The 17,278-nt window shown below is 38.5% G+C and overlaps 1 protein-coding gene across 8 annotated transcripts in view; it reads left to right on the top strand.

Annotated features, from left to right (window-relative positions):
* The window catches only part of LOC135208431 (TGF-beta receptor type-1-like), a 368,373-nt gene that overhangs the window by 86,637 nt on the left and 264,458 nt on the right, over window positions 1-17,278 (top strand). For all 8 annotated transcript variants that reach the window (XM_064240592.1, XM_064240591.1, XM_064240594.1 and 5 more), the window contains exon 3: window positions 1,037-1,178. In XM_064240592.1, the coding sequence (XP_064096662.1) occupies window positions 1,037-1,178 (142 nt within the window). The remainder of the gene's footprint in view (window positions 1-1,036; window positions 1,179-17,278) is intronic.

Raw genomic sequence — 17,278 nt, 5'->3', positions numbered from 1 at the left:
GAAAAGAAACAAAAATTACTGAATTAATCCCTTATTGGTACATTTTGATTACCTCTGGACCAGATAACTGGTCAAGATTTCAAGTCCTAAAAAAAGAAAACAAAATTCCGACAGCTACACTAGAAAACAAATTACTCACCACATATCCAGCACAAGACATGGAATGTAGACACATCAAAGATAATGAGTGGTTAATTCAAGTAACCAACAAGTAGCCTTTTTAAATATAACTGAAATAATTTATAAAAAAATAACAATTACAAGCCACGAAACACTGAATTACGTACAAGGTACAGTCATTCTACCCAACAATGAACAAGAAGAATGTCCTTCATAAATCTGTTACTAGACTTCTTAAAATAAGATATAACAATATACATGATCTAGAAATATACACAATTCCAAGTAGGAAAGACAAGAATAAAAATATTAACATTGCCAAAATAAAATTTACAGACCAAGACCTCCCATTTAAAATCAAAATTTTTAGGCAAAATAAAAGTTCATCCAATGTACACAATGCGTAGAGTATGGACACATACAAAAAATGCCTTAATAAAGCAATATGTGCAGTCTGCACATCAGAAAACCATAGCACTAATTGGAATTGTAACCTCCCAAAATGTATCAATTGTGGCCCAGCCCATCATGCTAAATCTGAAGAATGCTTCTTTTACCAATATAACAGAGCTTCAGTTGTTAATAAATAGAACAGGAATGATGCTCAACGAGCTAGACTTGAGCCAAAAGTAAGAGGAGTCAGTAATCCATCTGAAAACCACTTTCTTTTAATTAGAATTTTATGATTTCAAAGCAAAAGTACTAGACACACTTTCCTTCATGTGTTGCATTTTGTCAAGTTTAGTACTAACCTTTCTTTAAGGATGAAACATATGCATATCACTTAGTTTTCTTTGAAGGCCTTTCTTTTTTCTGTCTTCTGGATACATTTTCTTTAAATCAACATATTTACAGAATTTAACTCAATTTGTTGTAATTGGTTTGGTTGTGTAATATCTTTTTTAATCTTTTACAGGGGTTATTCCACTCAAGTCACCAAAAAAGGAAGGGCCTTTGAGGTGCGTATGCTCAGACTGCCCTACTAAAGAATGCATTACAGATGGATATTGTTATGCAATCTTCACCTTAGAAAAAACTGGGGAGACTACATCTTTTAAGTAAGTATCATTGACTTACAGTTAATGGTGAAGGAATTCTCTATGACAAGGCTAATTGTTTAAATACTGTTTTATTTTCCTTTGGTAGTCAATGAATAGGATCAGTTTCAACTGAGGATATCCTTGTTTTTCTAATTCTTTTGTTTTCCCACATGCAGGAATCTTAAGACATTAGAGGGAAATGTTTTTGTCTGGTGTGTTTGATCACAGCATTGATTGCTTGTTATACATTAATATTTTTCTCTTTTATATTAATCTCTGTGTAATGATATAACCTTGATATTTTGTGACCCATTGGAGAATGAGCATTATTGGCTTATAGACAGTTTAATGGGTATTATTACATTTTTTCTATACATTATATATGCATACAGTTGAAATTAGTATGTGCTGCATATTTCATAAGTCTCAAAGGATGTTACTGTACTTAAATTTTTATCATGTTTCAACATGTAGACATTCTCAGCAAATAATTACTATTGCAATTTCATAAAATCAGAAATATTTATGGATATTTATATGTATTCTTTATTGATGTTCAGTTGTATAAGGAATGAGAGACCTTGTAAAAATGTATAAAGTTCTTGTGTAGCAAGCTTCAGAGCAAACCAGGACACATTGTGGTTTAGGTTGTTAGATTTGAATGGGCACCCTCTCCCATCATGATTATCACATGAGGACTATTTACCTTCTTAAATACTAGATTATTGTCAAGCTGAGAAGGATGTTTTCTAATCCAACAACCTTGCCTAGCCTAGCCCAGAAGCATTAACTTGCACATTTGTTGAATTTTCCTTGCCCCATACCTCTTAAAAATTTTCTCCCTTTGTATTTTTTTTAGAAAACTTAGATAACAGCTAAATTTATGTTGCCAAGGTACTATTGGATTCTCGTGTGAATTTGTACAATTTTGCTCTTGGAAATGTTGGTGGAAAATTAAATTACGTAATATAGTTTGATTTGATGGTTCAGTAATCAGATAAATGTAAAGTGAGTTTCACATTAGTGTTTTTAAATTATGAATAAGCAGAAATCCAGTTGTGTGAAACCACTACATGTTCCTTGCTTTGAAAAATTCCTCAAAGTGATCTCTTGAAACATTAAGGACTTTTAAATCTTATTTGAGGGTTCCAGTAACAGACTGTAAATGCTGTGTCTGATTTTCCAAACATTAAGGACTTTTAAGCCTTATTTATTTGAAGGTTTTAAGTAAAAGGCAGCAAATGTCTTAATAGTCTGCCAAGCATTGGATTTTTTAGTTTTACCTTATTTGATAGTTCAGGTAACAGACTACAAATCCTCAAGTGAACTGAGGCATGCTGGAAGAAGTAGGGGGGGAAAGGAAATTGCAGAATTAGTTGCATCCAAATCTAGTGCTAGTAATATACCTTACATTGAGGAAGGGAAAAATAGTATTTAGACAAACTGAGCCAGGTAGAGATTATGAAACTTGATTCAGTATGGATTCAACTGTATGGTACAGTGACTCATGGATTGCCTCATACAGATACATACTCATTATACTTAGTGAGTGACATCCATTCCTACAACTGGATTGGTAAGAGAATTGGTCTATAAGTGAGGAGCTGCCCTTAAGTGATATTTTAAGTACACTATACTGAACTGGTAGTTGGTGTGTATCATCTGCAAATCTGGCTATCCTGCTAGTTAAGCCTACAACAATGTCATTAATATAAATAAAAAACAAGAGCGGGCCAAGGATAGAACCCTGAGGAACTCCTCTTATCACATCTGCCCATTCTGATTCTTCACCATTTATTACTACTCTGTTTTCTATTAGTTAGCCATTCTTTGATCTATTCTGCTATTTCTCATACAATTCCTGAACCTCTAACTTTTGACATCAGTTTCTTGTGTGGGACTTTGTTAAAGGCCTTTTGGAAATCTTAAGTAGAGAATACCTATTGCTCTACTACAGTTGTAAATACCATGCATGTTACACAAAAATTCCAAGAGCTTTTATAGGCAGAATCTGTTTTGTCTGAAACCATATTGCTATTTAATAACAAGTAGTTTTTATCAATGTGATCCACAATTTTATTTGCAATTATAGATTCAAAAATCTTACAAGGGACTGACGTTAGACAGATTAATCAATAATTTCCTAGTTCTTGTACCTTTTTTGTATAATGGGGCCACATTACCTAGTTTCCATCCTATTGGTGCCTTTCATTGTTCTGCACTTTTTAGAGAGAGGGCAGGGTGCACAGTCAGTACATAGTTTACTCTAACGCATGCAGGTTAGCTTGTGGAATCGGATTAAACATTGACTTTACATAAAACACTAATTTATTTATACATAAAGCACAATAATTTACGTACTTATTTAATTAAATTACTTAAAATAGTATTCTAACACGACTTAAATAATTTCTAATATTTCACCCAAAATATTGTGTTTTCATTCTGTTTGCAAATTTAACTGCTCATAAATTTAATTATATGAGTTATCCATCAGAGGCAGAAGAGATGGGGTGGATGTGAGAGGGGGAGGACTCTTGAGTAGCTAACCCCTTTGCAGTGAACTACTTTTGTATATCTTCAAAACTTTCTTCTTGCTCTTCCAAGTTCTGCTTCACTTAGAACATTAATAGTTAGCTCTTCCTTGAGATATTCCACTAATTGTTTAACTTCTTCTGTTTCAACATCTAAATTAATCACATTAGAAAGTTCCACAATTTTCTTTTATGACTTTGACATGTTTGTCAAACCAACTGGAGGGAGAGATGGTTAAAATTCCATGTTGTCACTGAATAAGTAAGTCATTAAGTAATTGTCTGTAGGAGATTACTGTACTTTTGTTGAACATGAATTTTTCATTTTCCCAGTCATATTAAAAAAGCCAGAATTTAAAACACGAAATACTTTGCCAATTAGAATTTATAATGGTAGCTATGTTTGTCCATAGTGTTTGTTTTCAGTTACATAAGAAAAGCATATTCCTTAAAGTTTCATATCAGATGGTCATTTAGTATTCTGATTTTAGTTGTAGTTAGTGTTTTCATATTTACGATGTTGCCCATATGATGAATAGTTTATATTACCAGTTGCTTCTTTAATCTATTTGATGAGTACATCTATGACAGTTTTCTTACAGATATTTTGTAACTCATGCTAAAATTCCAAAATTTACATCTTATTTCTTGCCAGTCAACAAATTTTTAGAACACTAAAAGTACTCACTGAAGGCATGCATTGCCTATCATTCAGTCTTTAAAAAGTGAAATTAGCATGTACATTATTATTCACAGGATTGTTATTTCAAGTAAATGTTAAATTGGTAAGCTTTAAAAAAAGTATTTGATTTCAAGAATAACAATGAATGATTACCCTAAAAGCTGTTTAGCTAGAAAAGTTCCCAGCGTGTCCTAACTTCTAAAAGCAGCACCTCCTTGGATTATGCATAAGTTTCAAACTTGCACACACTTAAAATATTTTTTGACCTTAAACAATATGCAGCAGAACATGTAAGACATAAACAGTGGGATGTCTTAGTCTCATCAGGTGTGGGATTAGCAGCTAATTCGTCCAACAAAACAAGTTTCTGTGCCTATCATTGCTGGTTTCCATAGCAGAATAAGCAGAAATACTATATGCAAAAGGATCACCCATTAAAATTATGTAATGTCATCATAGAATTATAGAATTACCAGTAGCTGTAGAAGTGCTATAGAAGGCCTTCAAAATTAAAATCTCAAAAATACCCATGCAAAACAGATTCAATTTTTTCTTCATATTTTATAGGAGAAAGATGAAAATAAAAGAAATGTTAGATTCCTTCCCATGTAGTCATTAAAAGAAATGAAGGAACTTGATCAAGCAGCTACAGCTGTTGCTAATATGATTAGATCACATGTAGTTATTCCCAGTAGTGATTATATGACATCCATAAAACCCATCATAAATATATAGCGGCTCAAGTTTATCGTTGGGATATGAAATACCATTACAGTATATCAAAAGACATGGCAGAGTTGTAATGTAGAAATCAGACCAAAACTGTTAGTAATAAAGTTAATTCGCTTGGGCCAGCCTTTTATTTTTTATGGAAGGCCCTTCTAGAAAACTTTTGATAATGAAAGATTACCCAAGAATTGCACATCTACTATGACTAAATAGTTACTTGAAAGAATAGATGATTTTTGAGTCACACATACTCATGGATTCAGAAATCTGAGCAAGAAACAGCAGAAATGTACACCACTTGCAATGTAGGGTTTGGGAAATTAACAGCATTTATTGATGGGCTACAGAAGTTTGTGATACCATACAAATATGCTGTGCACATGTGAAAAAAAATCAAATCAAATACAGGAAAATGATTATGCAGTGAACAAATATTAAAAACTGAAAAAACATATGTATTTTCCACCAAAACTGTAAACAGTAAGGCACCTAGAGAACAAATGAAACAAATGGCAAAAAACGAAATGAACATTAAGCTGTTACAGCAACTTTGTAAAACTGGAATAGGGTGTTTTTCAGTTATCCTTTTTGTAGAGATTACTCTGAGGAATTTATAATATGTACTTTATTTGGGATAAATCTATCTTACTGTTAAAGTTAGCTTGTATGTATCTCCGCTCCTATAGGCGAGTTGACACTCAAACAAACAATCGAATGGCTGCTGGGGTGACTTGTCTAGTACACTTATTCACCAGGTGTTTCGAATGTCTTAGCTCTTGTCAGAATTCTTCTTGACACCATTGTGTATAGGCGCTTGTTGGTATGTCATGGCTATTTATTTGTATTATGATAGTACTGTACATTTATTTTTCCTAGGATGCCTCCACTGGAATTAAGGCTAAGAATGTCAGAATCTGTAAGAATTACTAATATATTAGCAGGATGCTTAGTCCTTAGGAGATACTCACTGTTTATGCTGATCTTGGGAATAGATGTGAGGATGGAGGGATTTTTAAAGGATTTTCTGCTTAAGTTTATTAGTAGTATAGGAAGAGAAGGGAAGCCGATAGGTTGCAAGCATTTAGTTAGGTCAGGTTATTAACCTGTCCCTTCTGCTAATGCTTTAGTTAGTACTGAGGCTTCTCCTTTTATCATTGCCTTCCACTCCCCTTTCAGTTCAGGAAAAGCATATTCAGAATTTAGAACAGGACATAAACTTTATTTTTTCATATACAAAACAAGCCTTCGGTCTTAACATTAGGATAATACTAGCGCCAAGCTGGAAACCAGTAGAATTAATAAAAAACTTGTGTGATCCAGGGTCTATTGGCATCTGTACCAGGTCACGGGGTATTGTAGTTCCCAGAATGCCCTTGGCATCCCATGACCTATCAGTTACTTTTCTACCGCCTTTAAGATAGGACGTGATTACTTTATATTTGAAGCCGGTTTAGTTTGCCCGCTTAATTCTTATTTTCTTTTTCTTTCTCTGGGTAATCTCAGTGTGGATGTGATCTGCTAGGTGTGTGTATGTTGTGAGATTTGGAGAATTTTGCTTCACCAAGGGAAATTTCTTCAGAATCTCGCAAGAGACAAAGGAAATGCCCTGGAGTGAGTGGTTTTCTTTGTTCAAGATTTTTAACATCGGTGTCGACGGATCCTCATCCAACATGTAGTAGGTGCAGAGAAAACGTATGGACTATTTATTACTAATCCTTGTTCACTTTGTCATGGTTGGTCAGTGGAATAATGGATGAAGTTTTATAGGAAAGGCCAGTACAAAAGAAAGGAGACACCACCATCTTTGGATGACCAAGTGTCTTCAGCTTCTTTTGTATCGGCGATACATAAGAATGCTCCATATGTTTCGTCGCCTGCCTTTGATGTTTCCCATACCCCATCAGTTTCTTCTAACAATTCGTTATCGGAAACTCCAGGAGGGGTTTTGGGTAGTTTTATGCATGGAGAGGGGGAGCATCGCCATCTGTGTCCCAGATTTCAGTCCCCGATGCTCAGAGGATGGAAGGAATGTGGTCGGCGTTAGGCCTACCAGGTGTACCAACTTAGGAAGGGTTGCTATCACACTATATGGCGTCATGCTTCCACCCGGGCCCGCCGACTATGAATGTTCCGCATCCCCCTGGCCTGCAATTTATGGGAGTGAATGCTACGGCAAATACAACAACATCGATGTTTCTGGCGATGCAGAACTTTGCAAACAGTTTTGCAGCACACACAGGGATACCAGCAGTAGCCGCTCAGTCTCTCCCTTCAAGTGTGGTGATGTCACAACCAACACATGCTGCCTCCATGACGTCACAGCCTACTGCTTCTCTTACTATTTCTTAGTTGCCTCCAGAGATGAATACGCTTTCTGACTCATTGGTACACATTCATGAAGAAATTACAAGCTCAGAAGACAAAATAGATAAGAAAGACAAAAAATTAAAAGAATGACGTGAATCGTCGTCGTCTTCATCTTCTTCCTCTAGTTCAACGTCATCGCAAAATTCGATGACGTCACTGCATGTACCAGTCAAGTGTTGGAGGATAAGGACTTCGTGACTGATCCTCATGCCAAGAGGAGAAGATTAAATTATTCTAAATTATTCTTCACCTTCGAGCCAGGACTGTCACATCCCTGTCAGCAACAAAGTGAAGAAGGTAGTGTCTAGTAAAGTTAACGATAACGACCGAGGTCATTTACATGCGTCCAAATTGACGAAAGCGTTGACGGCCACTGGATTGGCGACTGCAGTGAATATGCCAAAGGTGAGGACAAAGCGGTTAGTAGAGACTCCACTGACGTTGGGGAAATCAACAGTGAGTTGAGATCATTCGACCAAGAACGGAGAACGTATACCAGTTTCTCCTGTAAGTCTTGAAATAAGAAGGAAGGATGAAAAAGCTCCCATTAAAAGGTCAAATAATAAAGAGTTAGTAACCTCTCCTGATACACGGATGGAAGGAGCTGTTCGCCTCAACGATAGGAGATCAAGGTCAACTTCCCCGACAGCCATCAGAGATGATAGCCCAATGACCTTGAATAATATTAATAGAGAGAGATAGATTAGTTCAGTTTTGCAAGAACCGTCATCTTGGAGGAATAGAGGGAGTTCTTGCTCTAGATCTGCAAGCATAGAAGCAGTTAGGCGATTACATTCTCCTAGTGATTATTCAAGATCGAGCCAACATCGGCCGTCAGAGATCAAAGATGCCGCAGTCGTAGGGTCGGACAGCCATGACGCACCCGAATGTTTGTCAGAGTATAGGAGTGAACTAGCTTCTCCTGCGGCCAAACACAATACATTGGAAATGGAGGAAGGGGAAAACCAGGAGTTTCTGGCTTCGTATGCGGAAGTGGTTGATTTGATTTGACAATTCAGTAATCTTATGAGGAGACCAGAGACACCTGCCAGTATACTTCCTCCGGGAATTAGCATGATATTAGGACTGAAAAAGGATATGAGGTGTCGTATGAAATACCTTGCTCAAGTCATGCGGAGTCAGTTTTACAGCATGTCAATGCACGGATTGCTGGAAGGGATAATTCATTAAGATCAAGTAGATAATTTAAGTTCATTCCCCCGCCATTGCTGAAACATAGGAAATATTATGCGACACCTATGGTTTCTTTGCTATCAAGACAAATCAACCCAGATGTGGTAAGGCTAAAACCTGGATTAACCTTGGATCAAGTTAACCCTGGATAGGTTTCTCTATTTTGGTACTCCTTTAAAAGTGCGTGGGGTCAAGCTCGACCTGAGCGCCCAGAAAAATTTGTGAAAATTTAAAAACGAGCTATGCTGTGCATTTTAATTTCTAAAATCAATTTCACCATTGCCGAACACTACTGAGGAGATAAATCATACCCATCTACAAATTAAATATATAAAAAAATAATTTACAAAAATATTTACAAACTATACAAAATACGCTTATACACACAAAAATTGAGGGAATCCTTCCCTAAATTACTATTTATAATATATGACTGCCAGAAAAGGTGTTGAACCCATAGAGATCAAAATCTGAAAAGAAAAAAAGGGTAAGTTTTTTTTTTTTTTTTTTGCCACCCCCCAAAAAAAAGTCAAAATTTCACAAATTTTTATTGCTACCTAAATAAAATAGGAAGTGGCTAATTTTTTTATATAGGATAAACTCATATTATCCTAGAACGGAATTATGTAAAAAGATTTGCACTAAGATATAATTTACTATTATATCAGAAATTTTATTCTCTCTCTCTTTCAAACAATAATTTACGAAGATATTTACAAAAAATACAAAATATGCTATATACCCACACAAATTGAGGGAATCCTTCCTAAAACTACTATTTACAATATGTGACAGCCAGAAAAGGTGTCAGACCCATAGAGGTCAAAATCAGAAAAGAAAAAAAAAAAGGTTTAAGTTTTTTTGGCCAAAAAAATGTAAAAATTTCACAAATTTTTTGGTACCTTAATGGAATAGGAAGTGGCTAAATTTTTTTTTTTTTATAGAATAAACTCATATTATCCAAGAACGGAATTATGTAAAAAGGTCTGCACTAAGATGTAATTTACTGTCATATCAGAAATGTTATTCTCTCTCTCTCTCTCTCTCTCTCTCTCTCTCTCTCTCTCTCTTGTCTTGTAATAATTTCAAGGTCATCTACTTCACCTCCAACCCTTCGTTACACAAACTCAAGCTTTTTGCCATAGAGGTGTCCGCAACCTCTAAATTATCATCAACATCACCTTCTAATTCCATTAGAAGTAAGTTGATGGCATCCATGCCCAAAGAATACTGCTGCTGGCCATTGTTGATGAGAAATGTAAAAAAAAAAAAAAAAACTCAGAAATTAGCATTCAAAGGAAATTGGACCAAATGGCAATATAAGGCATCTCAGCCACAACCAATGGCATGCATAATATACTCACACCATCTACCTACAGTTTCCAACAATACAAAACTATACCAGTGTCAACAGTGTTAGACAGGAAATCACTGCATGATAACTTTGCCTTTGTATCCCACACATGTTCAAAACAAACAATTACTCAGAAAAGGGGAAAGGACAAAGTCAAGGCAAATGCAGGTTTTGACATGATTGTAGTGTATGTTCTGCCGGCCTCTTGCAGGTCGATCATACCCAGATTCAAGGTAAACGATGATTTATGGGAAAAAAATATGTTTTTTGAAACATTAATCGGGTCGTACGCGACCCGTCGCACCTATTCAGGGTTAAGATGGGATGCTCATCGATGACTTGTCAGGAGGCTGCTACATTGGAAGCAACAGCTTCTTCTATCTTTCAGACTGCTTCTTGGTTAGACCTTTGGTCAACAGCAGTAGCAAAAATTACATTCTCGGAATCAACAAGGAAATTAGTGGATGAGACAATGTTTTTCAGATTGCTCCAATCGGGTTCGAATGTATGGGCTAATATCCTGTTGATGAGAGATGCAGCATTGGCTAGATTAAGCCATGCTTGATTTGGATTCCCTATTAGCATTTCGGAATGGGGATATCCTAGAGTCGCAATTGCTGTTGCCAAAGGGTATACTAGAAGCTGCTATAGATAGAAGCATTGATACTAACAACAGATTAGTCCAGCAGGCAGTTAAGAAAGCATCTGGAAGCCAGTCTAATTCTAATGAGGTAAGGCAACATCAACAATTACTTCAAAAGAGACCAGTGAGACATAATACCTTTTAATAAGTCAACAAGACCCTCTTCCCCAAAGAAGAAGTTAGCTCATTGGCCCTTTCACAATAGACCCAACAAAGGAAGGGGTATTAGGGGCAGGAGGAGAAGTTCGAGATGATAGGATGGGCTCCACTAACCACTCAGTCACACCAGTAGGGGGATGTCTGGCAAATCATTAGAGGGTGTGGCAGGAATTTGGAGCAGAGCAGTGGATGGTGGATGTTCTCAGAGTCGGATATCTGATTCCATTTAACGTGACCCCACCCCTGACAGAACAACCATTACCACAACTCTTCTATGCTCAGGAATCTCAGAAATCTCTTATTCTGCAAGAGGAAGTGAAGATGGTGATGGAGAAGGGAGCTGTAGAACAAGTATCGCTTCCATCAAGGAGGTTTTGCAGCTGTATTTTCCTTGTCCCCAAAGCCAATGGAGATTGGAGGACAATTATAGATCTGTCAACATTGAATCTGTTTATAAGGAAAACCAGATTCAAAATGGAGACCCCAAAGACAGTCTAGCAGCTGTCAAGGACAAGGATTTTATGCTGACAATAGACTTGAAGGACACATACTTTCAGATCCTAGTCCATCAGTCTTCCAGGAAATTTCTTCGCTTCAGTCTTGCAGAGAAAGTTTTCCAATTCAGAGTCCTGTGCTTCAGATTGACGACGTCTCCCCAAATTTTTACAAGGGTATTCACTCTTGTGTCAACATGGGCGCATGCTCAGGGGATCAGGCTAATAAGATATCTAGACGACTGGCTGGTGATAACAAAGTCCAGAGAAAAATTACTTTGGGACAGGGATACCTTTCTGCAGTTTTGTCATAGCCTAGGCATTGGGATAAATCAGGAGAAGTCAAAGTTGGATCCCAGTCAGAGGCTGGTGTATCTGGGTATGGTTATAGATACAGAAAAAACCAGTGTTCCCAGCAGACCAGAGGGTAGAGAAATGCAAATAAGTGGTGAATGCCTTTCTGGGAAAACAAACACGGCCAGCAAAACAGTGGCAAGTAGTCCTGGGAATTCTAAGTTCTTTGGAGAAGCTGGTGCCACATGGGAGACTACACCTTCAGTCATTACAATGGAGGATGGAGTTTTGGTCACCTACTGTAGATAACCCATACGAGCAAATTCCCTTGTCAGCAGAGGTGAGGAAAGACCTACTGTGGTGGGTGCAGGACAGCAATCTGACAGTGGGAGTTCCCCTTCAGCAACCCTCTCTGGATCTCCTGCTGTTCTCTGATGCGTCACTCGAAGGTTGGGGCGTGCACATGGAGGAGCTGATGATTTCAAGGAAGTGGAATCGCAAGGACAGAGAACTCCATGTAAACGTGCTGCAGTTATGCAGTTATAAGCAGCCTTTCTGGCACTACAGGAGTTCCAGGAGAGGGTGAAGGGGCAATTAGTGGTATTGATGTCGGACAACACCACTGTAGTAGCCTACATAAACAAACAAGGAGGCCTAGTATCTTGGCAGTTACACCTGATGACAGTTCACCTTCATCAGTGGTCTGTACAGAACTTAGTAGACATCAGAGCCAGATATATTCCAGGAAAAAGAAACATAGTTGCTGACAAATTGAGCCGCAGGGACCAGATTCTAGGAACAGAGTGGTCCTTGCGTCAGGAAGTGTGGACAGAACGTTCAACTTGTGGGAAAGGCCAATCATTCTCAACCTGGTACAACAAAAAGTTGGAAGTGTATGGTTCAGTAATCCCGGATGAAGAGGCAGTAGCAGAAGATGCGCTACAACACCCATGGGACAATCTGGACGTGTACGCATTCCCTCCCTTTTGCCTAATCCGTCAGGTTCTGAACAAGGTGATGTGATCTCAGAACTTCAAGATGACTCTGGTAGCCCCATTGTGGCCAAAGGCAGAATGGTTTCCGGACCTGTAGGAACTTCTAATAGATGTGCCGAGAGAGTTACCTTCATGGAACAACCTACAGTGTCAACCACGCGTGGAGAGGTACCACCAGTCGGTGCAGTCCCTATCACTTCATGGGTGGAGACTGTCAAGTATCTCCTATGAGTGAGAGGCTTTTCTCAGAAAGCAGCAACACAGATGGCAGGAAATATCAGAAGGTCATTGGCAGCTGTGTACCAAGGAAAATGGTCCGTGTACTGTGATTGGTGTCATAGATGGAACTTGTCTCCACTCAGAACCACTATTCAACTGTTAGCGAACTTTCTTTTATATCTCGGAACAAAAAGACACGTCTGTATCTGCTGTATGGGGATAATGTGCTGCTCTAGCTTCGGTTCTGCAGATGGAAGGCATGGACATTTCTTCTTCATGGGAAATAGCTATGTTAATGAAGAGTTTGAGCAGTCTTGTTCCCCGAAGGAACTAAAAGCCCCAGATTGGGATTTTACCATGGAACTGAGCAGCCTTACAAAACCCCCATACGAGCCATTGCGACAGTCCACAGATAGAAGCTTGACCCTGAAGGCAGTCTTCCTGTTGGCTCTGGCCTCAACCAAAAGGGAGGGGGAGCTGCATGGTCTTGTCATATGTGGTGAAGCATTCAAGAGGTTGGAAGTCTGTGGTTTTCGAGAGTATCCCAGAATTCGTAGCCAAAACTCAAAACCCATCAGTAGTGATACCTTCTCTGGGAGAATTTGTGGATATGATCCCAAAGAAATGCTGCTCTGCCCTGTCGGAGTACTAAGAGCATACTTAAGAACACGGCATCTCAGACCGGGATGCCGAAGGCTTTTTCTGAGTACAGGATGGAACAAGAAGGAAGTGTCCAGGAGCAATATCGTTTTGGTTGAGAGAAACGATCTGGAATGCATACATGACTGGAGACAGAGAGTCAAATAGCTTGGAGAGGGCTAGAGCTCATGATATCAAGGGCTTGAGTGCTTCTTTGGCATTCAAGAAAAATATGTCTGTGGAGGGGATTTTGAAAACTGGTACGTATTTGGCAACGCCAAACAACTTTCACTTCCTTTTATTTAAAAGATGTTGCCCATAGATCCTTGGACACTTTTTCCTTGGGTCCAGTGATGGCTGCCCAACAAGTGTTATAGCTCATCCAGTACCTCTGGCAGGTCAGTTAGTGTCTTGTCTAAGATGAAGGTATGAAAGCAGAATGAGTGAGATGACTGGTCTTCCTTCTTTACTACGTTTCTAGCTACTCTTTTACCTACGGGCAGTAAGAGGGAGAGTACCATCATGAGCTGGAACAGACTAGATACGGGTGAGGGAGACAGCCATACTGTAAAGATAATCTAGAGCATGGGATACTTTTCAGTAGCAACACACTCCTCTCAGTAATAGGAAGAGAGTGGGGTGATAATAGATCCATGTACAGGGACTAGAGTTGCTTATGAGAACGGATAGCTCTCCACCTTCTGTAATGCAATAAGCTATGGCATTGTATGAAACACCCAGAAAGGGAAACCAATAGATTCTCATATATCTTTGGTTCAAAGGTTATAGTCCATTGTCTTAGAACACATCTACTCAGAAATGGATAAAGTGGCCAGTTGGTTATAGAGACTTACCTCCCACCAATAAGTAAGTCTATCCTAATGTTAAGACCGAAGGTTTGTTTCGTATATGAACAAATGACAAATTTTTAATCAACTTATATTTTTCATAACTAACAAACCTGAGGTCTTGACATATAAGGCCCACCTCGAATCTAACAGTCTAAACTGGGTTGGAAGAGTAACTGATAGGTCATGGGATGCCAGGGGCATTCTGGGAACTACAATACCCCATGACCTGGTACAGATGCCTATAGTCCCTGGATCACAAGTTTTTTTTATTAATTGTACCGGTTTCCAGCTTGGCGCTAGTATTATCCTAATGTTAAGACCTCAGGTTTGTTAGTTATGAAAAATACAAATTCATTAAAAATTTGTCATTTTGGTCAGTACAAAGTTTGTCTTAATTGGTTAGGGAACCGGTCTAAGACGGTCCCTCCATAGTGCATGATCATTTTAACATTCCCTTATAAGAGGTAAGGTGTCTGTGCACTGACCCATCTGTAGCCTGAGCCTAGGACTGCCCTGCAACAGTTGGATGAGTCCGCTGTTAGGGAACTGGGTCAGTCCTCAGGGCGATGTGGTTATGTGCCCTCCATCACCTGCCTCTCCATTTGTCACGCTCATAGTCTTATACATACTAATGTGTTAGCCTAAAGTTTTTGATAAATAGTCTTTGCTACGTATGCGACTTCTGCCATCATTGTTACCTAGTGTGAGGGTAGCACTGCTAGGACTAATTATATAGGTATGTATTGACAGTTTTATTAAAAATGTGTCTAGCAAGTTTCACTCTATATTCTGATGTTATGTTGTCTCAATCGATTGTTTAACCAATCTCTTCATCTTTTTCTCATTCTAAATCCGTGTCTGCTAGCTTATTCCTCATTCTCCATCAAAAAGCACACGTTCGTTCTTTACATACTTTTTCTTCAGCTATTAGCAAATCTCTTACTTCTGCCTTGATTAGTGTTTCTCTTTCCAAATCTACCATGGTTACAGTATCTTCTGTTGTTTCCAAGCTAGATATTATTCTAGCTACATATCTTTTTAAGGATGTGTCATTTGGGAATGATCTCATGTGTGTTGACTTGCTTTCTTACAAGGTGGGAGAGTCGTCGCAACTCCTCTTCCCCCCACCTCCCAAAATTTTCCATTTTCTTTTGGCACCTTGTCTTCTTTCACTCAGCTGAGTTGCTTCAGACTGCGTTTCTCTGTCTCACTTCCATCGAGTCACAGATGCAATGCTGGTACTCGGCTGCTGTTGCCTCTTGTCACTAGCTGTCTCCTCCTGGCGCCCTCTGACAGAAGAAGAGTGTGAATCAGAGGATCTTCTTCGGTTTGATCTGTGCTTGCTGGAGCACTGTGCCTTGATGTGTCCTCATTTAGTTGAGGAAAGAGGCTACACAAAGAGTAGGTCTTGCTTGTCATTTGAGTATTTCAGCGCCCTTTATTTGGAGAAAAGAGAACTCAAGCTATTTCCTTCAGTTAGTGTGTGTTTCGTAATGAAATGGAGTCTCAGTTTAGATTAATGAAGTTTTGATCTTTTATTGAACTTTTGCTCAGTGTATTGCCTCTTCTCTGCATCAGCTTAGAGAGATTGGGGTGCCAGCTTAGTGTGTATGTGTGTTTTTTGGTGCCAGCTTTTAAGTATTTTTGGCACCAGCGGGAGCTTAGCAAGGAAGTGTTGGTTTTTAACTCATTTCTGATGCTGCAGGCTAATGTTCTAATGTTTATACTAACTCGGTTTGAAAAAAAGTGAAAACACTTATGCTCTTATCTTTAGTAAAGGCATATGCTACACACTGCACAGGATAAGGCTATAAGTGAGGATGTATTGATATAACTCTTGTTTTATACATGTTTGGGATAAGTTAAATGGTCAATTGCAAGCCTCCTGGCATGCTTGGAGAGTCTTACGAGCAGAACCTTACATGGTGGAGGCAGTGAAGGAAAGTTATGATTCCTTTGAGGTTACCCTCCACTGGTTTAGTCTCCTATAGCTGTTACTTTGTGTTCTCCAGTAGAAGTCTCTGTCTGTAGTAGGGGGTTGTAAATTAGGATGAAATGAACCAGGCAGTAATTCCCTGGGATGTTACCTCTGAACTTTTCCTAGTTCCATAAGCAACTGGAGATTGGCAGCCATTGTTAAACACATGAGACTTAATAACTTTACAAGTCTGTCCCCATGCTTTTTGTTGTTTCCACCATGGTTTTAGTGGCTTTACAAAAGAACAATCGGAGGTTTGGTGGACGTGCAGTAAACATTTTTCTCATACCAGTATACATCCTCAGTCATGCAAGTTCCATCAAGATATATTTAAAGAGGAGGTATTGCTGTTCTAGATACTTTGTTTGGGCTCACGTACAGCACCTCTAATTCCCTGTATTCACAGTGAATTTGTTGCCCATAGGTGGATGATAGCAATTTTTAGGAGCAAGAAATCTTTTTTACCAAGTTACTGGTTCAAGTTGGCCAACTCTATAGACAGTATTCCAAGATCAAGGATCTGTCACTTCACCTGGCTTAGTCTCTGTACATTATGATTTTCAGTCGACTTTCCTAACTCCTCATTCTTATCTGGTGATAAGGGGGTGATACTTGAAATTTACAGGCTTGTCTGTCAGGAGACAAATAGGCATTTGCTTTTGAAGAATTTTAGCCCTGAAGGAAGCTTCCTAAGTGGTAAGGGCTTTCTCTTTTAGGAAACATGGCCTCATTACGGATTTTGTCAGAATAATTAGGCTCAATTACAGTACAGTCTTAGCATAAGAGATAATGACTTAAAGCTAATGTTTATTAAACTTGTAGGTATCATTGTTGCCAGGGTCTGTAGGAGGGACTCTGAAACCAAGAGTTTACTATTATATCCTTAAACCTACATCCAGATTTTTTTTCACGATGTCGTTTAACACAAAACAAAGGATTTTGACTAGTGTTGTTACACTTACATACAACATATACAATGGTCAACA

Source organism: Macrobrachium nipponense, chromosome 35 (assembly GCF_015104395.2).
Source record: "Macrobrachium nipponense isolate FS-2020 chromosome 35, ASM1510439v2, whole genome shotgun sequence".
Lineage (NCBI taxonomy): Eukaryota > Metazoa > Arthropoda > Malacostraca > Decapoda > Palaemonidae > Macrobrachium > Macrobrachium nipponense.
Note: the sequence above shows the minus strand (reverse complement) of the source record. Positions and strands in the feature narration are given on the sequence as shown.